This window comes from Pseudophryne corroboree, chromosome 6, assembly GCF_028390025.1.
Source record: "Pseudophryne corroboree isolate aPseCor3 chromosome 6, aPseCor3.hap2, whole genome shotgun sequence".
Classification (NCBI taxonomy): Eukaryota; Metazoa; Chordata; class Amphibia; order Anura; family Myobatrachidae; genus Pseudophryne; species Pseudophryne corroboree.
In genome coordinates, this window is record NC_086449.1 from 71,361,705 (window position 1) to 71,386,196 (window position 24,492).

General features: G+C 47.0%; 1 protein-coding gene across 2 annotated transcripts in view; it reads right to left on the reverse strand.

Annotated features, from left to right (window-relative positions):
- Positions 1 to 946: 946 nt before the first annotated feature.
- PALM3 (paralemmin 3) overlaps positions 947 to 24,492 on the reverse strand; it is a 31,307-nt gene continuing 7,761 nt past the window's right edge. The window contains exons 1-6 of one of the 2 annotated variants that reach the window (XM_063931128.1): positions 11,854 to 11,972; positions 11,440 to 11,491; positions 10,674 to 10,754; positions 9,719 to 9,840; positions 9,549 to 9,615; positions 947 to 2,942 (exon numbers count right to left, since the gene is read on the reverse strand). In XM_063931128.1, coding sequence (XP_063787198.1) covers positions 1,503 to 2,942; positions 9,549 to 9,615; positions 9,719 to 9,840; positions 10,674 to 10,754; positions 11,440 to 11,491; positions 11,854 to 11,957 — 1,866 coding nt within the window. In that variant the 5' untranslated portion in view covers positions 11,958 to 11,972 and the 3' untranslated portion in view covers positions 947 to 1,502. Of the gene's footprint in view, positions 2,943 to 9,548; positions 9,616 to 9,718; positions 9,841 to 10,673; positions 10,755 to 11,439; positions 11,492 to 11,853; positions 11,973 to 24,492 lie in introns of those variants that run through there. The other variant, XM_063931129.1, reaches the window with a different exon arrangement.

Consider the following 24,492-nt stretch of genomic DNA (forward strand, 5'->3'; position numbering starts at 1 on the left):
AAACTAAGTACATGATATCGGACACTTCCCAAATGTTGCTCAATCAGAAGACTCATGTTCAGCTATAACTATGTAATTCACCAGGAAATATAGCGAATACAGTATAAATACTGCAATATGGAAGCCCATCCAGGTGACTGCAGCAACAGCAGAAAAAGTGAGCTCACTAGTGAACAGACATCTCAAAATGGCTGCCTCCACTATGTAACATGATTCGGTCCCACAGAATGGGCAGTCTCCACTCTCATGAATATTTATATATATTATTAGACAATAATTAGAGCTTCAGATCACTCACACGGCTAGCCCACCCTGTATCCAAAAATATATGTGTATTAATAGATCATAGGTAGAGCCTCAGAACAGGACTAGCCCCACCTGTAGCCATGAATATGTATTTATTATTGGATAATGATCAGATCATCGGAACATTTCCAGGACTTGATAAACTTTTCACCAATCAGAGCATTAGGATGCTCACAAGGCTAGCCCAACCTGCAGCCAGAGCGGTGTAACATTTATACGGCCAAGTTTCCACCAATCACAGCATTAGGATGCTCACAAGGATAGCTCAACCTGTAGCCAATCAGAGCATCAGAACATTTACGGGGCTTGATGAACTTACCACCAATCGAAGCATTTGAATGCTCACAAAGCTAGCCCAACTTACAGCCAATCAGAGCACTACAAATTCTACAGGTCTAAACCAAATTGTAGCCAGACAGAGCGTGAAAAGTTTACATTACAACTGGGCAGCTGTGGTGCTGGTGGAGACTTCTTGTAATGTGTTGTTGTCTGCTATTTCAGAGCAAACACCTGAAGAGAATGTATCGTATTCCATTTGGATAGCTGTGCAACAAGCCAAGTAAACGTCATATAACACACCAAAAAAGGGGAAAAATGAATAACTCTACCCAAACCCAAAAATAACTAACACTGCGCAGTGTTAGATCAGTTACTGAATGAAAAATACATGTTCCATTTATTAAGAATATACTCATACAATTATTAACATCTGTCTCTCATTAACTACTGATTGTGCATTAAAAAGATCTCCTTAAAATATTTCAGAGTGTGCCCACTGCTTGCCCTAGGTGAGTGATGTCACTAGTTCCTAGCGAACGTATTGGCTGCATACTTATGAGTATCAATTCCGCACACAAAATGGCCGCCCTCACCGAGTGTGGCCAACAAGTGCACTTTAAAAACATTTCTGGACAAAAAATATATATATATTTTATATATGTGACATCTGTAATCTTGTTGTTATTATTATTATTTCATACTGAGTGATACTATCTAACTTAATTTTAAAAAAAGTAGTAATACTAGCAATAATTAGCTATTGACAATGAGGCATTTTTAGTCTTTTTCAACTATTCTTGCACAAACTTTGTCTATATAGGCAGTCTGCACTTCCAGCAACGGATTGGAGCATCGTACTCCAAAACGCCCTCCATGTTTAACTGAATAAATCTTTGCAGAGGTCGTGCACCATTCATTTACATAACCACACAACACTGGCAGGTCTTTTTTTTCACAGGCGTGTCCTTATCTCGTGTCTCAGCCGTGTTGGTTCCATGTGGGTGCTGACGGTCATCAACCTCTTGGGCTTTGTGTAATAGGGGCTGGCACTCGGCGGGAGTGTTTGTTGCCACTGCACCAGGCCGGTGGGAGGCGGAAGTGCCTGGTTGCTGGTTAGAGCAGTGTTGGTCATGTGCTGAATCGTGTATGACCACAACTTGTGATATGTGTATTTGTCCAGCTTGGTTCTGATGCTCACCCGGTAGCAACGTGCTGGGATCCTGGTGCTGAGAGAGCAGGGTCGTGATTTTATCTCGATCCTCAGATGGTGGCACTGGGCTCTGGTCTTTGTAGATAGGCAATGAGGAGGAACCTAGGTTCTGGTCATTGAATGGCAGTGAAGGGTTTTTGTTTGGATCTTCCACTGGTTGTGTTGAGTCATCGTCTTTACCCTGACCTGTAAGTAACACGACAGTATTGTCTTGGGTCCCTGGTAACACAGCTATAATAAACTCTTCGTTCTGGTCTTGACTTTGGTCATGGATAACTGATCCTGAAACTTCTTTTTCATCTAAGTTTTGCTCATTTTTGTGATCACCAGTCGTTAACTGTAAACTATGATCCGGAGGTGGTTCAGGAGTGGGTGAAATTGATGGTGTTCCATTTTGGATATCTTTTTGGTTTTCAAGGATCTCCGGGTTTGTGTGGTCACCCAGTAGTGCTGCATGGTCATTCTGATGTTGATCGACTGTAACACTGCTGATGTCTTCGTTTGACAAACTTGGTTGTGAGATGTCCACTTTATGGTCTTCTGTACTTGCGTTAATATCCAGATGCCCCAACTCCCGAGTGCAATGTTCAGAGTTTTGTCGCTCATGTTCCAGACTGTTGTCCAGACATTCCAAGTTTTGGTTATGAGGGTCTTTGTTGTTAGCCATGTGCTCTTGGTCCAGACTCGGATCTTCTGGCTGCATGCCCTTATCAAGATTCCCGGCTTTCTTATCATGATGCTCATCGATGTGATTTAAGTTTTGCTTTTTATGTTCTTCTTTTTGCTTCAGAGGCTCAGGGTTATTTGCTTCAGAAGCTTGGTCAAAATGTTCCAGTTTCCGTCTTTCATCCAGTTCATTAGGTTCTGAAAGTTCTACATGCAGGTTATCTTCCACTTTGTCATTTTTCTGAGATTTTCTCCCCCGAGGAGCTGGTATGGGCTGTCCGACCAGCCCATGCTCACCCTGCGCAGTCTCTTTCAGTGATGGGTCAGTAAGTTCTCTCTCTGGCGTCTCATCATGGCTGTTATGCCGTGGTTCATCATCTTTTATAATCAGATTTTCTTCATGATTCTCTTTCTGGTTAGCTCCCTCTTGGTTCCGATCACCATTCGCGCCATTCACAAGCTCTTTATGTAGGGTAGTCTCCTGGAACAAAAAAATAGGATTTTAAATTACCTTCCGGTAAATCCTTTTCTTGTAGTCCGTAGAGGATACTGAGGTCCTCCTTAGTACCATGGGGTATAGACAGGTCCACTAGGAGCCAAGGGCACTTTAAGAAATGAATAGTGTGGGCTGGCTCCTCCCTCTATGCCCCTCCTACCAGACACAGTTTAGAAACTGTGCCCGAGGAGACGGACATACTTTGAGAGAAGGATATACAAAGACAGTGGCGAGATTCGAACCAGCAAACACAAAGAAAACAAGAGGAAAGCCATGCTAACCAAACTTGAACCAGGAACAGCAACAGCTGAACCAACAACAATACTTAACTAAGTAACAGTGCAGGAAGTAAGAAGCACTGGGCGGGCGCCCTGTATCCTCTATGTACTACGAGAAAAGAATTTACCGGTAGGTAATTAAAATCCTATTTTCTCTTACATCCTAGAGGATACTGGGGTCCACATTAGTACCATGGGGATGTACCAAAGCTCCCAAACCGGGTGGGAGAGTGCTGAGGTTCCTGCAGAACTGATTGACCAAACTGAAGGTCCTCAGAGGCCAAAGTATCGAACTTATAGAACTTGGCAAACGTGCTCGAACCCAACCAAGTATCTGCTCGGCAGAGCTGTAAAACTGAGACACCCCGGGCAGCCGCCCAGGAAGAACCCACCGACCTAGTAGAGTGGGCCTGTACATATTTTGGAACCGGCAAACCTGCCGTAGAAGCATGCTGGATAGTAAGCCTGATCCAGCGAGCAATAGACTGTTTTGAAGCAGGACACCCAATTTTATTGGGATGATAAAGAACAAACAGCTGTCCGTTTCACATAAATCTTCAAGACCCTCACAAAATCTAGGGGCTTTGAGGTAGAAGAGGTGTCGATAACCACCGGACCCACAATAGGTTGGTTGATATGAAACGCAGACACCACCTTCGGGAGAAATTGCTGACGAGTTCTGAGTTTAGCTCTATCCTCATGAACTATCAAATATGGGCTCTTGTGAGACAATGCCCCCAGCTCCGACACATGCCTGGCTGAAGTCAAGGCCAACAGTGTGACAGCCTTCCACGTAAGAAACTTTACGTTAACCTCCTGTAAGGGCTCAAACCATTTTGACTGGAGGAACTGCAACACCACGTTGAGATCCCAAGGTGCCGTGGGAGGCACAAAGGTTAGTTGGATGTGCAGAACACCCTTCAAGAACGTCTGAACCTCAGGAAGGGAAGCCAATTGTTTCTGGAAGAAAATGGATAAGGTCAAAATCTGGACCTTCAAAGAGACCAGACGTAGGCCCACATCCACACCTGACTGCAGAAAAAAACAGAAAACGTCCCAGTTGAAATTCCACCACTGGAAATTTCCTGTTCTCACACCAAGAGACGTACTTTTTCCAAATACGGTGGTAATGCTTAGACGTTACCCCTTTTCTGGCTTGGATCAAAGTCAGAAAAACCTTGCCCGGGATCCCTTTCCGGGCTAGAACCTGAAGCTCAACCTCCATGCCGTCAAACGTAGCCGTGGTAAGTCTTGATAGACAAACGGCCCCTGTTGCAGGAGATCCTCTCGAAGAGGTAGAGGCCACGGATCCTCCAGGAACAGGTCCAGTAGATCTGCATACCAAGCCCTTCTTGGCCAGTCCGGAGCAAAGAGAATTGCTTGAACCTTTTCCCTTTTTATTCTTTTGAGAATCCTTGGGATCAATGGAAGAGGCGGAAACACATAAATCATCTTGTAGCCCCACGGGGTTGCCAGAGCGTCCACCGCCACTGCTTGTGGGTCCCTGCACCTGGAACAATACCGCCTGAGCTTCTTGTTTAGACGAAAGGCCATCATGTCGATTTGTGGAATCCTCCACTGACATGTTAAGCACACCTCCGGATGAAGACCCCACTCTCCTGGGTGGAGGTCGTGTCTGCTGAGGAAGTCTGCTTCCTCCCGGAATGAAGATTGTCGACAACACCACAGCATGTCTTTCTGCCCAGAGAAAAATTCTTGTTACCTCTGACATGGCTGCTCTGCTCTTCGTTCCGCCCTGTCAGTTTATGTACGTTACCGCCGTCACATTGTCCGACTGCACTTGAATGGCTTGATCTTGAAGAAGATGCGATGCCTGTAGAAGGGCTTTGTATATGGCCCTAGTTCCAGAATGTTGATTGGAAGAATGGTTTCCTGGCTTGACCATTTTCCTTGGAACTGTTCCCCCTGGGTGACTGCTCCCCAACCTCTGAGGCTTGCATCTGTGGTTAGTAGAATCCAATTTTGAATCCCGAACCTGCGGCCCTCGATCAGGTGAGAAATCTGGAGCCACCATAGAAGCGAAATTTTGGCCTTTGGTGACAGATGAATCCTCTGGTGCATGTGAAGATGTGATCCGGACCATTTGTCCAAGAGATCCAGTCGGAAGTGCCTTGCGTGAAACCTTCCGTACTGCAGCGCCTCATAGGCGGCTACCATCTCCCCAAGAAGGCGAATGCGGTGTGATATCCGCGCTGGCTTCAGGACGTCCCGGACCATTGATTGGATTACCAATGTCTTTTCCAATGGAAGGAACACTTTCTGTGCTTCCGTATCCAGTAACATTCCCAGGAACGGAAGTCTCTGTGTTGGTTCCAGGTGAGATTTTGGTAGGTTCAGAATCCACCCGTGATCCTGGAGTAGTCAAGTTGAAAGGGAAATGCTTTCCAACAACCTCTCCCTGGATGATGCCTTTATCAGCAGATCGTCCAGGTACGGATATATGTTCAGTTTGCGGAGGAGAAGCATAATTTCTGCCATGACCTTGGTGAACACCCTCAGTGCTTTGGAAAGGCCAAATGGCAGGGCCTAGAACTGGTAGTGACAGTCCTGTAATGCAAACCTTAGATAAGCCTGATGCGGCCACTTGAAGACCCGTAAGTGCGGGATCAGTGACTTGAGATTTAAAATGGGCCTTACCGAACCGTCCGGTTTCGGAACCACAAACAGGTTGGAATAGTAACCCCTGTTCTGTAGCTGAGGTAGTACTGGGACAATGACCTGGGTCTGTACCAATTTTTTAATTGCCTCTTGTAGGATTATACCTGCTTCCCGAGAAGCTGGTAAGCCTGATTTGAAGAATCTGTGAGGTGGGAGTTCCTGAAACTCCAGTCTGTAACCCTGAGCAATAAGATCTTTGACCCAGAGATCTAGATGTTGCCCATATGTGACTGAAATCTTTTAATCGGGCTCCCACCTGCCTGTCCTTAAGGCAATGTGGTACACAGTCATGAAGGCTTTGAGGAAGCAGAACCTGAGCTCAGTTCCTGTGAACCTCAGTTGCCCGTTTTCTGGGTTTACCTCTAGCACCTCTGAAGGTTGTATAGGAACCTCTGGATTTATTCTTAAATTTGGCTGTCCGAAAGGACTGCAATGTTGGAGCAGAGTAGGACTTCCTAGCTGGGGGTGCTGCGGAAGGAAGATATGTAGACTTACCCACAGTTGCCTTGGATATCGACATATCCAGTTCATCTCCAAACAAGGCCTCTTCTGTGAAAGGTAGTCTCTCCATGCCTTTCCTGGAATCCGCGTCCGCAGTCCACTGGCGTAGCCATAAGCCTCTGCGTGCTGACACTGCCATGGCAGTGACGCGTGCGTTGAGCAGGCCTATTTCTTTCAAGGCCTCCACCATAAATTTGCAGAGTCTTGTGTATGTTGCAGGAGTAAAACGATCTCTCCCCTATGCAGAGAATCTAAATCATCAATTAGGTATCCTGACCATTTTGCAATGGCCCTAGTGATCCATGCACAAGCAATAGTGGGTCTCTGGGCCACCCCACGCAGCTGTGTACAGGGATTTGGGAGTGGTCTCAATCTTGTGGTCAGCCGCGTCCTTTAAGCAGGTTGCGCCTGGGACAGGTAAAATAATTTTACGTGACAATCTAAATACAGATGCGTCTACGATCGGTGGGTTTTCCCATTTCTTCCCATCTTCCTGAGGGAAAGGGAAGAAAATGAGCAACCTCTTAGGGATCTGAAACTTTTTCTCTGGATTCATCCAAGTTACATCAAACATACAATTTAACTCTTGATGCTGGAAAAGTAGCTGAGGATTTCAGCTTTTCATTAAAATAAGATTCCTCCTAGTCTACGGTCACCTTATCAGGAATCTGCAATACATCTCTAATGGCTTCTATCAGAGCTTGCACCCCATGAGCCAGAGCTGCATCTCCCCCCTCTCCCCTTCCTATAACCACCTCACCGTCCCCTGCGTCTGAGGCATCGTCATCAGTGTCAGACCGCAAGATCTGGGCCAGTGTACGCTTTTGTGGACCAATGGTAGGGGTTAGAGGCGCTGGTGTGGGAGCCGAGTCTCTATTCATCAGGGCACCCACAGACTTTCTTAAGTATTGCGTCTCTTTCTCATTATGAGATAATTTATTTGAAATATTTGTAATCATCCCCTTTATGGAATCCAACCATGGTGGTTCGGAGCCAGTAGCCTGAGAATGTACACTGTCCTGAGTACACTGTAATGATCCCCCTGGGGAAGAGAAACACTCTGCTGTGCAGGAAACACACTCCTTAGACATTGTAATGTGAAAGTTTACACACACACACACACACACACACACACGAACACAGGTTGAGCACAATTAGCCAACAGAGCCCTCGAGGGAGACACAGAGTTATGAGGAAATCAGCCACACAGCGCCCCTTTTAGCTAATAATAATCTCAGCTGGGCGCAGACTAAGTACCCTTAATAGGGTATAAGTACTTATAATACAGCCCGCCCCCCCCCCCCCCCTTTGTGGAGGAGCTGCACTTCTCTGCCAGCGTTTTCAGTGTGAGCTGCAGACAGAAAATGGCGCTTGTGAGCTGCTGGATCCGCTCATAGTGAAGCCCCGCCCCCTTAATGGCACGCGGTCTTCCCGTTTTTTTTATACTGGCTGAGGTAATTCTGTGTGCTTAACAGTGGGTTAAAACCCCTGTAAGCTAGTGGTGCCAGTGTGGGTACTTGTAGTGGCTTCAGCTCGCCCCTCACCGCGGATACACACCTCACAGCATGTTACTCTGAAGCCTGGAGCCGCAGCCTGTCAGCGCTGCACTCCTACCCTTGTGCCGCCATTACCGCTCGCGACCCGCTAACCGGGACGCTGGCGTTCTACTCTCCACTCTTCTTTCTACTGGCTCTGCTAGGGGAGGCGGCATGCAGCGGGAGGTTATGCTCGCCGTGGTGGGGCTTGCGAATCCCTCAGGAGCTTAGTGTCCTGTCAGCGGAGAAACAGGACCATTAACTCTTCAGGAAGTTGGGCCGTTATCCCCCTTAAGTCCCATGAAGCAGGCAGGCTGGTGCCACCCAGCCCTGCCTGAAAATAACAAACAGAAAAATAAATGCAGAAAACTCTTCAGGAGCTTCCATAAGCATGACCGGCTCCTCCGGGCACATTTTCTAAACCGAGTCTGGTAGGAGGGGCATAGAGGGAGGAGCCAGCCCACACTATTAATTTCTTAAAGTGCCCAAGGCTCCTGGTGGACCCGTCTATACCCCATGGTACTAATGTGGACCCCAGTATCCTCTAGGACGTAAGAGAAAGATATTTAGCAAGTTGAATTTCCAGACCTTCCTATGAAGGACATTCTTCTTTCTTGCTACAGAATTAACAAACAATTTGTCTCTGTCTCCTACGCAGAGATGCATCTCAACAACATAGTACTGTACACCCAAATGTTTGAATTTTCTCATAGGAGATGCTCCCTACCTCTAACTTCTAAAAATGTCCTCACCAGAAGCAAATATTACATTGTTTATGGGAATACCCTCAGGTGCAAATTTTATGGACGGTTCTTCAGGGATAGGTTACTAAATACTCAAAAAAATCTTTTTTTAAATCTCTCCAATCTGGGCCTTCTGGAATTTACACTTAGCACACAGAGACTGACTCTGAGTGTCAAGGTCTCCTACTCATTAAGTTAGCTGCCCAACAAAAAATATTGTCACAATGGAAAACTCCGAGGCCTCCACCCACTGTTGTTTCCAAGAATTTCGCATCTTTTCATGATGGATTTGACAAAGACATCTGGTTGCCCTAAATGCCAATACCTGGTTGTACTTTATCATCGACAGTTAAAGAAGCATTGAGGAAATGCTTTCAATTGACATCATGGTATAATCTAGAATAATCTAGTATAATCTAGAAGTTCTTAGAAATGGTGTCCCCTTTTGAATATGTTAAGTTCCACTTATGGTCACCCTCTCTACCTCCCGGATAGTAGCGAAGGCAGACTTAATATATCTGGGATATTGGTTGAAGTACACTATACTTTGTTGATGCTCTTTCTACAAAAGGTACCATGGATTCCACCAATTTTAGGTACGGGACAGTAAGTGCTCAAATACCTAATGGTATGTCATGTTAAGTGTTATATCACACCCAGTTCATTTTGGTATCTTTTGGTCTCATCTCCAACCTGTTACTATGCTTCTAATATTGCAACCCAATTGTATTTTTTCCCCATATGCCAACCTTTCAATAAAATAGGTTTAGAAAGAAAAATATAGCAAAGATGAACTCTGCTGAGACGAGACAAATATAAGATGGAAATGTTCGTCCAGAAGCTTAGCACAATTACCTGGACTGTCTTCGCTTTTGTACTGTTCAGTTCCGGGTTTTCCAAATGGACCAGCTGTAACTGGAGGCTGGAATACAAGCAGGGAAAAAGTCTCCATAAAGACCCAGCCATGCTCAAGTGAACCTACTACTCTCCGTCGTCGTCATACGGTATGGTGACCATGGACTTACCTCTCCAACTCCTGCTCCAGGCTGTGTATTTTATCCTCTGTCGGACTTAGTGGATTTTCTAGCTCTACTCCGGGGGCAGGAGACAATCCATCCATCAACCAGCGATCTCGCAGAGACTTCCTCTGTGGGCAGGTAGACAGGGTAAGAGAACAGCTGTATTGTGGTGTCCCCTGCAGGGTGTGACCCTGGTTGGTGGCTGAATGCAACCTATCTTTTCACTAGGTAGCAGTGATGTCACTGAGGTATATGAATGTCACAACATGGCTGCCCCCAGTTGAGTATACGCTGGTCCTGATCATATAAGTATGATGTTATTGAAGGATAGTTACCCGAGAGCTCTGCAATCAGCAGGATCATAGCTAGGGGGGGAAAAGCGCTCTACAAAATTATAGTGCAAGCACTGTCTATGTAATATATAATATTTATTGCTGGTGTGACAGTTGCAGGAGAAATAACAGACTTCTACAGAGCATTCCATTCTTTTGGGATTTAGTGCCAAACTTAACGCCATCAGAGCAGGAAATTTGCAGAAGTGACGCACAGTTATCACAACGGAATTCATTTCAATTGCACAATAAAATAAAAATAAAAGCACCTGAGCTAAAAGCTCTTTCTGTTGAAATTTTCCTCGCCAGTGCCTCCTATCGAAATTTAGGACTAGCAGCAAAAAAAAGCCTCCTAAAAGTTTACACCTCCAGCAATTGTCACACCAACAATTAAACATAGATGTTTAACAGACCTGTTGAACTTTGCAAGCAAGTGAGGGGACATTGGGGGCTGACATTATATATGGCACATTTTCATATCTTACTACATTGTGCCAAGTGCAACTGAAAGGTATAAAATAGGAGCCATTATCGTAATAGGACAAGATCAGATCTCTGTAAGCTCAGATTTTGCCCCCTTCCAAGTGGGGCCACTGAGAACAAAAAGGGCGATTTCATGGAACGGTTACCTTCAGTTGCTGCAGTTTGAGCCTCTGCTGCTCCAGCTCCCGCTGTATCCTGTCCACCTCACTGAGTATACGGCGCTTCTCCTGTCACAGTAATAGATAGCGCAGCATTATCACCAGGCACTGTATACTAGAGCGTCAGCTCTGTGGGGCAGTTTTCATGTCAACAAAAGTTTTCTCCCTATTGTTCTGTATCAGCGCCCTCTGTCTCCCCCCCACCCCTTCAAAAAAGCATACCATTACTGTGCAATACTTGCGTCTGCTCATATATTAGAGTGTAAGCTCTGAAGAACAGAACGGTTTCACCCATTAGTTAGACAATTTCCTGTAGTGTAACTACATATTAGACTATAAACTCTGCAGATTAAGATCCCATAATTCCAGCAGATCATATGTTCAATTTATAGTTTCCGTTACCACCATACATTAGAGTGTAAGCTCTGCAGGCTACTATTCCCTTTTCCCAATGTTACAGCTCTCGTTACATCAGAATGTGAAATAAGCAGTCAGAACTCCATTCTCCTTATGGCTTTTCATTATCATTGCATTTTGTGTACTAGAGTGTAAGCTCTGCAGCCAAAGCTGCATTTATCCCACTGGTCCATCAGCTTCCTGTATGGTCTCTGTGTCCGCTGTATGTTACAGTGTAAGCTGTGCATGACGGGATTCCATTTTCCCGGAAGGGCATTCTGTTCCTGTACTGTCCTTGCGAATTGCTGTCTATTACAGAGTGTAAGCTCTGCAGCACAGGACGGACAGTTGTACTCACGTTGATTCCATGCAAACGCTGGCTGTATATCTGAGTCTCCCCCATCTTGGCGCTGCAAAGAGACAAGAAATATGACAGATATGACAATACAGAACCTCACCACTTCCTGGCACCGCTGCTGCTGCGAAACCCCTTTCCTGCTGCACACAGGCTGAGACTACAGCAAAGGTGCATTCACTAAATGCAACGGACCAGCACCAAATATTACGCTGAGGCGTCTTCTGTGCCTGCATGCAACCTGTGCAGTCCAGGAAGTAAGGATTAGCCAGTTCACCCTGCAGCCATCCCTTTTTATTTTATTTGGTAATAGAGAACCATGATATCCACACTGACAGTCCCTACCTATTTCATGTCAGCGTACTTCATGCACAAGCATAGCCATCTACAAACCCAATGTATTTAGCGTGTACAAACCTCCCGACAAGTGCCCGATGTACCCTGATAGGCACGCTCACACCTAGAGTTCCTGCTTCAAGTAAGCAGAGGAGACTTGGGTAATATAAGTTACGTAGGTTCATCTCTACGTTGGGTAATACATGATCTGCAGGGTAGTGCATAGGCAAGAGTTCTGTCTCCGTTTACACTGACTCATCTCCTGCAAGAAACCTGATGGCGTACCGTTAACACTTCTGCTGCTGGAGTACTCCAAATTACGCCTTAATTGAGACACCCAAAATAATCAGAGTCTAGCAACACTTCCTGATCACCGGCCTGCAAGAAACCAGTGCAGCACGTATCCATGACACCCTCCCGAGCAGTTTGTACGGAGAAGCTGAGTAACCAGGAAATTATAGGGTTAAGGAATGAACTTGCTAGGAAAAATACATTGTGGAGGGTTGCACTGAACAGCTGATGGTCAATGCAGCCTCTGAGTGTGGAGCGGTCAACTCTTATTTCCAGCCTAATGTCACTTAAAGCCACATTTAGTGGTCGTGTCCAGATGGAATTTCTAGCACACAAAGGTCCACCTCAACTGTACCGCGTACAATGGGACTGACGCAGAATTAAATGCAACTCCGTCGCAGATGCTCCCAATTTGGATGCACAGAAAAACATGCGTAAATCTGCCTGTATGAAATCAATGCGGACAGACGCTCCCTCTGCTTGCGCTGTTTGATAGCGGTCATCGTTATCCAGGGGTACTTACACTGGCCAATACCCCCACTCACCAGGGTCCAGGAGGCTGGGCTGCTCTCTCGGGAGTCTGGGTGAGCTACCCAACATGCACCAGCTCCCCGCACCTGCAAGTACTAAGCTAGACAAACAGATACCATAATAACACAATAGCATCAGTCCACATATCTGTTCCTGCAGGGACGCAATCCCTACAGACCCCTCTCAGGTTAACGATTTGTGCACGTCCTCCAGAAACTTTTAATACCCACATTGCACTTTATCTTTGTGACATTCTGCAGGAATTCCTAGCTATTGTCTTTATATAAACAGTCATAGCGATGTACCCTGCCCTTTGGATATTACACAATTGCACTGAGTACAGAAGAGCTGACATATCCCAGGTGAAGCAAAATAATTATCACCCTCGTGATATAAATACCTAGCTGAAAAGCACTGAAGGAGTAATGAAACATAAGGCAATGTACCTAGTAAAAGCAGGAGGGAGGCATGTACAAACCAGTCAGTTAAAGTCATCTGAAGGTTGAATTCCCTTCAATCCCGTTCCAGCACAAATGATTTGTCCTGACAATCAGTGGAGGTTTGCAGGGGGTTTACAGATCTACTTACCAAGCAGGGTTATTACGTCAAGGGGGTCTATTTATCAAGGTATATTTAGGGGATACCTGCAAATATTAAGTATTCCCTGAATGTATCTACGGCAGACTGTAGTAAATATCGGAAATATCTGCTGCAATCTCCCATTTTCGATCACAAGAGCAGCTCCCATCCCAGAGAAGAGCTTGCCAGGTTCTAGAACCCGATCATTAATGAATATGTCCAAATACATTGCCGGAGACGTAGGTTCACGCAGGACCGCACCAGCCAGTTATATACTGCGTCACAATCAGATTCTGTGTAGTTGCAACAGACGGCCATGCACAACGTGTGCTACAGCAGAGAGAAGTTAAACCTTGATACATATACGATTTATGGGGCGCAACATGGAGCAATTCAATTGTAGTTAATTTCCGGCACCCATTAGACATTTCTTATCGCTGCCTCCTCAGGGTGTTTGGACACTTTAACTAGGACTATAGACGGGATTAGCTGCTATTCGCGGCTAAACCCCGTCTATTTGGGCTCTTAAAAAATAATGGGCGCTAGATCAGATTAACAATTGAATTGCTCTGATGGGCGCCCAAAAAGACATTTGAATCGCCCCCTTAGTGCCTTCCCCCTAGTCTCAGGTGTGCCTATGGCAGTGCATGAGTTACTGTGTGCGAAGGATGCAGGCCATTTGTCATTCCACGCTTCACATAGCCCAGGAATGCACGACACACAGAGCATGTGACCGCGGCCCACACAGACAGGCGCACATACAGACATTAACCCACAACGTGCGCATTAATTGTCCACATTTCTACAAACACACTAGAAATATATGCAGTGTGTAATTATTACTATCGTTTATTTATATAGCGCCACCATAGTACGCAGCGATGTACAGAGAATATTTGTAATTTACACCCTTAATTGCCCCATCAGAGTTTACAATCTATATTCCCTGCCACACACACTAGGGTTAATATTTGTCAGTTGCCTATTAACCTAATAGTATATTGTATGCAATAGCAAGGCAAAGATGGCCTTGGTATAGGGCCCCCAGTTTCAGTGGGGCTTCAAATTTGGTCATATTCCAAAAGCAGCCCTGCTTTAAATCCTGTATCTGTCAATATACTGTCACTATCTTTACACATCCAGATTACGTAACTCGGCGCTCACAATGGCCAATTGTAGTTAGTGTAAACAGAGGAATTTGTATTTACATCCCAGCTGTGTGCATGACAGACGGCCATACAAGTGGTTTCCTGCAGAAAATGATCAACACGTAAAGCACAGTCAGTAAGTTCCTCTTCACATATGTCCCGTAACAACGTAGTGCCCTCGTCAAGTGAGACCCTCATATATTTCAGTTGTCCAGTAACATGCTTTTAGAAAAGCAAGAGAGGATTCCAGACACTGCACTGGAGGCTTCAGACCCATTGGTGCTGGGCTGGCTACTCAGATTGCAAGTGAAGTCGACGCCGGACATGCGTTTGGGAAGCCACTGCCTCCCAAACACAATTGAATACAACTCGATTTAAAGGTGGCTTTTGAATAGTGATTGAACACAATACAATTGAATAGCGATTCCATTTAAATTGAATAGTGATACAATTGAATAGTGATTCGATTTAAAGGCGGCTGTACGGATACGATGTTGGCTGAAGACAGAAGACTGTGAGGCGGCTAGCAGTGGAGTATCCCAGGGATCTGGTCTTGGACCTGATGCTATTCAATATCTCGATCAGTGACAATACTACTGACATTAAAGGTAAGTGCTGAGCAGGAGGCACGGAAGTGAGCGCAGGGTAGACATATCATGGGGGGTAAACACTGATGAGACTAGAGGACCGGTCAAAGGTATGCAATCAAGACGTCAACAATCATAATGCTGACATTCACAACGTCAACAGCAGAAGGTGGACACTGATTATGCCGACATGGGCAAAATGATGACATCTCTATTAGGGTCAGGGATAGAATGACAGGAAAAACAGTATGTCGACATAACATCAGTGTCGACATGCTGAACGACGTCATGGCCAAAGTCAACGCTGTGAACCTGTCGGCATGTTCCGTGTCGGCGTTACAAATGTCATAATGATTGTCGAAATTGTGAATGCTTAAGAAATGTACCGAGTCCTGATCAAGGGTGCGGAGTCTACAGCTCCATGCCAATATCTGCAGAATCATGAACTAGGGTTTCAAAACCCCCAAAACACTGACTCCATCATTAATGACACAAATACACTACTAGGTAGGAAAGGGATCTAGGAGCCATTGTTCGTATTATTACGACGTAGCAGAGCTCAGAGGAAGGCCAGCGGGGTGCTGGGTTGTATATGGAGAGGAAACACGGGGGGTGCTGTAAGTAATACCACTCTATAGATCAGACATTCCTAACCTCGGTCCTCAAGGTACACTGACAGTAAAGGTTTTAGGGACATCCAGGCTTGAGCACAGGTGACCTAATTAGTACCTCAGTTATTGTGATTTAACCATCTGTGCTGACGCCTGGATATCCCTGAAACCTGGACAGTTAGTGCGCCTTCAGGACGGAGGTTGGGAATGGCTGCTATAGGACATTGGTGCAAGCTCGCCTGGAACACCGTGATCACTCCTGGAGGATTTATCTCCATGACCTAAATTGCACCAGGGAATATCAAGGATGTGTAGCTGGGAACAGAGAGAGGAGATAGAAGCCGTCATACAGTATACGCTATATATCAAGGAAGGAACACGCGGACGCGTTCAACAGCGGACATTACAAGACTGGGATTTAAATAAAACCTGTATAATAAAAAAAGATAAATCAATCGTATCTGAGGTCAGAGATATAAATAATGGGAAGACTGGACGGGGGCATAGTAGTTCTTATCTGCCATCAAATTCTATGTACTAAGCTTTGGAGAGAGATAAAGTACCAGCCAATCAGCTCCTACTTGCCATGTTACGGGCTGTGTTTGAAAAAAATGACAGGAGCTGATTGGTTGATACTTTATCTCTCTCCACTTTATCACTCTCCAAGGTTTAGTAAATCTGCCCCTATGTCTCCATTTCACTTAGGCCTCCCCCGCTACCTCCATATGCGGTTAACGGCAGAGAACGGAGCAGCGCTAATGCAAGGCACCCAAGAGTCTTACCCTCCCCAGCAAAAAATAAGATGGCTATAGGAATGTCGCAGAGGCGGGATTCAGCGGACACGTGAGCGACAGGCATTAGCATGGCAGCGTTTACATAGACTGTATAGAACGCAAAGACCACAAACAGTACCCGGCAGTCACCCACAGGCCTGTGCATCACAGGCCCTATACATATAATTAAGGGCCGGAGACCACTGCACATGCACTGCATAGAGCAGAGGCCACAGCAAGAAGGATTGCTGCAGCCCACAAAATGGCTGCCTCCACTGCGTGCGAGAGGGGCACTTTAACGGCCCATGGAGTCAAATCATTTGACGGACCTGTCTTTAAGTCTGGTCCCGAATTAGATGAACTGCATGTGTAAAATAAGAATTTACTTACCGATAATTCTATTTCTCATAGTCCGTAGTGGATGCTGGGACTCCGTCAGGACCATGGGGAATAGCGGGCTCCGCAGGAGACAGGGCACATCTAAAAAAAGCTTTTAGGTCACATGGTGCGTACTGGCTCCTCCCCCTATGACCCTCCTCCAAGCCTCAGTTAGGTACTGTGCCCGGACGAGCGTACACAATAAGGAAGGATCTTGAATCCCGGGTAAGACTCATACCAGCCACACCAATCACACCGTACAACTTGTGATCTGAACCCAGTTAACAGTATGATAACACAAACGAAGTAGCCTCTGAACAGATGGCTCACAACAACAGTAATAACCCGATTTTTGTAACAATAACTATGTACAAGCATTGCAGACAATCCGCACTTGGGATGGGCGCCCAGCATCCACTACGGACTATGAGAAATAGAATTATCGGTAAGTAAATTCTTATTTTCTCTAACGTCCTAGTGGATGCTGGGACTCCGTCAGGACCATGGGGATTATACCAAAGCTCCCAAACGGGCGGGAGAGTGCGGATGACTCTGCAGCACCGAATGAGAGAACTCCAGGTCCTCTTTAGCCAGAGTATCAAATTTGTAAAATTTTACAAACGTGTTCTCCCCTGACCACGTAGCTGCTCGGCAAAGTTGTAATGCCGAGACTCCTCGGGCAGCCGCCCAGGATGAGCCCACTTTCCTTGTGGAATGGGCCTTTACAGATTTAGGCTGTGGCAGGCCTGCCACAGAATGTGCAAGTTGGATTGTACTACATATCCAACGTGCAATCGTCTGTTTAGACGCAGGAGCACCCAACTTGTTGGGTGCATACAAAGTAAACAACGAGTCAGATTTTCTGACTCCAGCTGTCCTTGAAATATATATTTTTAATGCTCTGACAACGTCCAGTAACTTGGAGTCCTCCAAGTCGCTAGTAGCCGCAGGCACCACAATAGGCTGGTTCAAGTGAAATGCCGAAACCACCTTAGGGAGAAATTGAGGACGTGTCCTCAATTCTGCCCTGTCCGAATGGAATATCAGATATGGGCTTTTGTATGACAAAGCTGCCAACTCCGAAACTCTCCTGGCTGAAGCCAGGGCCAACAGCATGGTTACCTTCCATGTAAGGTATTTTAAATCTACCGATTTTAAAGGCTCAAACCAATGAGATTTGAGAAAATTTAGAACCACGTTCAAATCCCACGGTGCCACTGGAGGCACTATTGGGGGTTGTATATGTAGTACACCTTTGACGAAAGTTTGTACTTCAGGCACTGACGCCAATTCCTTCTGGAAGAAAATTGATAAGGCCGAAATTTGAACTTTAATGGACCCCAATTTGAGGCCCATAGACAATCCTGCTTGCAGGAAATGTAAGAATCGACCCAATTGAAATTCTTCCGTTGGAGCCTTCTTGGCCTCACACCACGCAACATATTTTCTCCAAATGCGGTGATAATGTTGTGCGGTCACTTCTTTCCTGGCTTTAATTAAAGTAGGAATAACTTCCTCAGGAATGCCCTTCTCTTTTAGAATCCGGCGTTCAACCGCCATGCCGTCAAACGCAGCCGCGGTAAGTCTTGGAACATACAAGGTCCCTGCTGAAGCAGATCCCTTCTTAGAGGTAGAGGCCACGGATCCTCCGTGAGCATCTCTTGAAGTTCCGGATACCAAGTTCTTCTTGGCCAGTCCGGAGCTACCAGTATTGTTCTTACTCCTCTTTTCCGTATAATTCTCAGTACCTTTGGTATGAGAGGCAGAGGAGGGAACACATACACTGACTGGTACACCCACGGTGTTACCAGAGCGTCCACAGCTATTGCCTGAGGGTCTCTTGACCTGGCGCAATACCTGTCCAATTTTTTGTTGAGGCGAGACGCCATCATGTCCACCTTTGGTTTTTCCCAACGGTTCACAATCATGTGGAAAACTTCTGGATGAAGTCCCCACTCTCCCGGGTGAAGGTCGTGTCTGCTGAGGAAATCTGCTTCCCAGTTGTCCACTCCCGGGATGAACACTGCTGACAGTGCTACGACATGATTCTCCGCCCAGCGCAGAATCCTTGCAGCTTCTGCCATTGCACTCCTGCTTCTCGTGCCGCCTTGTCGGTTTACGTGGGCGACTGCCGTGATGTTGTCGGACTGGATCAACACCGGCTGACCCTGAAGCAGCGATTTTGCCAGGCTTAGAGCATTGTAGATCGCTCTTAGCTCCAGTATATTTATGTGAAGAGACGTCTCCAGGTTTGACCACACGCCCTGGAAGTTTCTTCCCTTTGTGACTGCTCCCCAACCTCGTAGGCTGGCATCCGTAGTCACCAGGACCCAGTCCTGTATGCCGAATCTGCGGCCCACTAATAGATGGGCAGTCTGCAACCACCACAGGAGAGACAACCTTGTTCTCGGTGACAGTGTTATCCGCTGATGCATGTGCAGATGCGATCCGGACCATTTGTCCAGCAGATCCCACTGAAATGTTCGTGCATGGAATCTGCCGAATGGAATCGCTTCGTACGAAGCCACCATCTTTCCCAGGACTCTTGTGCATTGATGTACTGACACAGTTCCTGGTTTTAGGAGGTTCTTGACAAGTTCGGATAACTCCCTTGCTTTCTCTTCCGGGAGAAATACCTTTTTCTGAACCGTGTCCAGAATCATGCCCAGGAACAGCAGATGTGTTGTCGGGGTCAATTGAGATTTTGGAAGATTTAGAATCCACCCGTGTTGCTGAAGCACTACTTGTGTTAGCGCTACACCGACTTCCAGCTGTTCTCTGGACTTTGCCCTTATCAGGAGATCGTCCAAGTAAGGGATAATTAATACGCCTTTTCTTCGTAGAAGAACCATCATTTCGGTCATTACCTTGGTAAAGACCCGAGGGGCCGTGGACAACCCAAACGGCAGCGTTTGAAACTGATAATGACAGTCTTGTATCACGAACCTGAGATACCCTTGGTGTGAGGGGTAAATCGGGACATGTAGATAAGCATCTTTTATGTCCAAGGACACCATGAAGTCTCCTTCTTCCAGATTCGCTATCACTGCTCTGAGTGACTCCATCTTGAACTTGAATTTCTTTATGTACAGGTTCAAGGATTTCAGATTTAGAATAGGCCTTACCGAACCGTCCGGTTTCGGTACCACAAATAGTGTGGAATAATACCCCTTTCCCTGTTGTAGGAGGGGTACCTTGACTATCACCTGCTGAGAATACAGCTTGTGAATGGCTTCCAAAACCGACGTCCTTTCTGAGGGAGACGTTGGTAAAGCAGACTTTAGGAACCGGCGAGGGGGAGACCTTTCGAACTCCAGCATGTAACCCTGAGATACTATCTGCAGGACCCACGGGTCCACTTGTGAGTGAACCCATTGATTGCTGAAAATCTTGAGTCGACCCCCCACCGTTCCTGAGTCCGCTTGTAAAGCCCCAGCGTCATACTGATGGCTTTGTAGAAGCCGGGGCTGGCTTCTGTTCCTGGGCAGGGGCTGCTTGCTGCCCTTTCTTACCCTTTCCTCTGCCTCGCGGCAGATAAGACTGCCCTTTTGGTCGCTTTTTATAGGAGCGAAAGGACTGCGGCTGAAAAGACGGTGTCTTTTTCTGTTGGGAGGGGGTCTGAGGTAAAAAAGTGGATTTGCCGGCAGTTGCCGTGGCCACCAGGTCCGAAAGACCGACCCCAAACAATTCCTCTCCTTTATATGGCAATACTTCCATATGCCTCTTGGAATCCGCATCACCTGACCACTGTCGCGTCCATAAACTTCTTCTGACAGATATGGACATCGCGCTTACTCTTGATGCTAGAGTACAAACATCCCTCTGAGCATCTCGCATATAAAGGAAAGCATCCTTTAATTGCTCTAGAGTCAATAAAATACTGTCCCTATCCAGGGTATCAATATTTTCAGTCAGAGAATCCAACCACACTACCCCAGCACTGCACATCCAGGCTGAGGCTATTGCCGGTCGCAGTATAACACCAGTATGTGTGTATATACTCTTCAGTGTAGTTTCCAGCCTCCTATCTGCTGGATCCTTGAGGGCGGCCGTATCAGGAGACGGCAACGCCACTTGCTTTGATAAACGTGTGAGCGCCTTATCCACCCTAGGGGGTGTTTCCCAGCGCGCCCTAACCTCTGGTGGGAAAGGGTATAATGCCAATAACTTCTTGGAAATTAGCAGTTTTCTATCGGGGTTAACCCACGCTTCATCACACACGTCATTCAATTCCTCTGATTCTGGAAAAAATACAGGTAGTTTTTTCACCCCCCACATAATACCCCTTTTTGAGGTACCAGCAGTATCAGAGATCTGCAAAGCCTCCTTCATTGCCGTGATCATATAACGTGTGGCCCTATTGGAAAATACGTTTGTTTCTTCACCGTCGACACTAGATTCATCTGTGTCGGTACCCGTGTCGACTGACTGAGGTAAAGGACGTTTTACAGCCCCTGACGGTGTCTGAGACGCCTGAACCGGTACTAACTGGTTTGCCGGGCGTCTTATTTCGTCAACTGACTTTTGTAATGTGCTGACATTATCACGTAATTCCATAACTAAAGCCATCCATTCCGGTGTCGACTCCCTAGGGGGTGACATTACCATCATCGGCAATTGCTCTGCCTCCACACCAACATCGTCCTCATACATGTCGACACACACGTACCGACACACAGCAGCCACACAGGGAATGCTCTAATCGAAGACAGGACCCCCTAGCCCTTTGGGGAGACAGAGGGAGAGTTTGCCAGCACACACCAAAAGCGCTATAAATGTATATAAACAACCCTAGAAGGTGTTGTTTACTATATATGCGCTCTTAATATATAAATATCGCCAATTTATGCCCCCCTTCTCTTTGTTACCCTGTTTCTGTAGTGCAGTGCAGGGGAGAGACCTGGGAGCCTTCCTCACCAGCGGAGCTGAGCAGGAAAATGGCGCTGAGTGCTGAGGAGAATAGGCTCCGCCCCTTTTTCGGCAGGCTTTCCCCCGGTTTTTAAGAAACTGGCCTGGGTTAAAATACATACATATAGCCTTAATGGCTATATGCGATGTATTTATTTTGCCACTAAAGGTAATTATATTGCTGCCCAGGGCGCCCCCAGCAGCGCCCTGCACCCTCCGTGACTGAGTCAGTGAGCCGTGTGACAACAATGGCGCACAGCTGCCGTGCTGTGCGCTACCTTCAAGAAGACTGAGGAGTCTTCTGCCGCCTGCTTTCCGGACCTCCGTTCTGCCGTCTCTTCAGCGTCTGTAAGGGGGATCGGCGGCGCGGCTCCGGGACGAACCCCAGGCTGACCTGTGTTCCGACTCCCTCTGGAGCTAAGTGTCCAGTAGCCTAAGACTCCAATCCATCCTGCACGCAGGTGAGTTGGAAATCTCTCCCCTAAGTCCCTCGATGCAGTGATCCTGTTGCCAGCAGGAATCACTGAGATTGAAACCTAAAAAAAAACTTTTCTAAACAGCTCTTTAGGAGAGCCACCTAGATTGCACCCTCTCGGACGGGCACAAAAACCTAACTGAGGCTTGGAGGAGGGTCATAGGGGGAGGAGCCAGTACGCACCATGTGACCTAAAAGCTTTTTTAGATGTGCCCTGTCTCCTGCGGAGCCCGCTATTCCCCATGGTCCTGACGGAGTCCCAGCATCCACTAGGACGTTAGAGAAAAAGTATTAGATTACTATCCTCTGCAGCCAGAGCATTTCCAGCCTGTATTATGATACACAGGTGTACGTGCCTTAATAGCCTTAGAAATCCTGATTTTTCTGTCAGTAAAAATCTGTTATCCAATACCACGGGCGGGAATAAGATTACCGTACCACCTGCTCTGATGTTACACCTGGAACTGGCACCGTATGCACATACATGCCCGTTGGTGAATGGACAGTGAGGTGCTTGAATGACAGCGAGGTCATTATTGGAGCACTGACAAGAAGCATTTTATGTCAGGTCAGAGCATTTTCCAATCCCAGAGTACCCTAACCACCGGACGTGGCAGCTATAGACCAGACACAGCAGAAAGCAACAAAACCCCTAATCCCTGTCTAATCCGAACTCTGGATCCCCCAACAATTGGCCAGGATCCTGCGGCAAGGCTGCGACGAGCGTCACCGGATACACATATTATTATTGTGAGTGAGGTATTACAGTACAGGAGGGCGGCCTGTGGTAAACACTGTGTGCAGAGGACACTGTACAGCGCTTTCTGTGTGTTCATTGTGTCTGTAATAGGAGTAGGGGGGAGAGGCTGAGAAATATCCCTGTACAGAGGTGGAGGGACAGAGCAGGATTAGCAGCCTCTAGGCTTTACAGCGGTGGTGGAAATACAGGTGGCCGATATGGGCCAGCTAGGGCAGGCTGGGACTTGTAGTCCCCCCGGCAGCCTCTCTGATCAGTGAGTTCAGGATAATAATTATAGAAGTAATAACTAGAGGTGGGACACGAGTACGCACAGGACGGGAAACCAGGGTCAGTCCCAAGACTCAGATTAGGAAGTATGGATGCACTGAATGTAATCTATTCCCTGCTGGTGGGTTTACTGATGGCTACAAGCCTCATTATTTATACAAAAGAGACATAGTGATTAGAGGAGAGACTGTTAACGAGGGCGGATAATGATCAGATGAGATAGGGGGGGAGGCCACAATGGGACAGGGGGAGGTAGGAGCGATGTGAGATTGGGGTAGATGGTGATCAGATGAGATAGGGGGAGGCCACAATGGGACAGGGGGAGGTAAGAGCGATGTGAGATTGGGGTAGATGGTGATCAGATGAGATAGGGGGAGGCCACAATGGGACAGGGGGAGGTAAGAGCGATGTGAGATTGGGGTAGATGGTGATCAGATGAGATAGGGGGAGGCCACAATGGGACAGAGAGAGGTAAGAGCCATGTGAGATTGGGGTAGATGGTGATCAGATGAGATAGGGGGGGAGGCCACAATGGGACAGGGGGAGGTAAGAGCCATGTGAGATTGAGTAGATGGTGATCAGATGAGATAGGGGGAGGTAGGAGCGATGTGAGATTGGGGTAGATGGTGATCAGATGAGATAGGGGGAGGCCACAATGGGACAGGGGGAGGTAGGAGCGATGTGAGATTGGGGTAGATGGTGATCAGATGAGATAGGGGGAGGCCACAATGGGACAGGGAGAGGTAAGAGCGATGTGAGATTGGGGTAGATGGTGATCAGATGAGATAGGGGGAGGCCACAATGGGACAGGGAGAGGTAAGAGCCATGTGAGATTGGGGTAGATGGTGATCAGATGGGGGGAGGCCACAATGGGACAGGGGGAGGTAAGAGCCATGTGAGATTGGGGTAGATGGTGATCAGATGAGATAGGGGGAGGCCACAATGGGACAGGGAGAGGTGAGAGCCATGTGAGATTGCGGTAGATGGTGATCAGATGAGAAAGGTGGGGGAGGCCACAATGGGACAGGGAGAGGTAAGAGCCATGTGAGATTGGGGTAGATGGTGATCAGATGGGGGGAGGCCACAATGGGACAGGGGGAGGTAAGAGCCATGTGAGATTGGGGTAGATGGTGATCAGATGAGATAGGGGGAGGCCACAATGGGACAGGGGGAGGTAAGAGCGATGTGAGATTGGGGTAGATGGTGATCAGATGAGATAGGGGGAGGCCACAATGGGACAGGGGGAGGTAGGAGCGATGTGAGATTGGGGTAGATGGTGATCAGATGAGAAAGGGGGAGGCCACAATGGGACAGGGGGAGGTAAGAGCCATGTGAGATTGGGGTAGATGGTGATCAGATGAGATAGGGGGGGAGGACACGATGGGACAGGGAGAGGTAGGAGCCATGTGAGA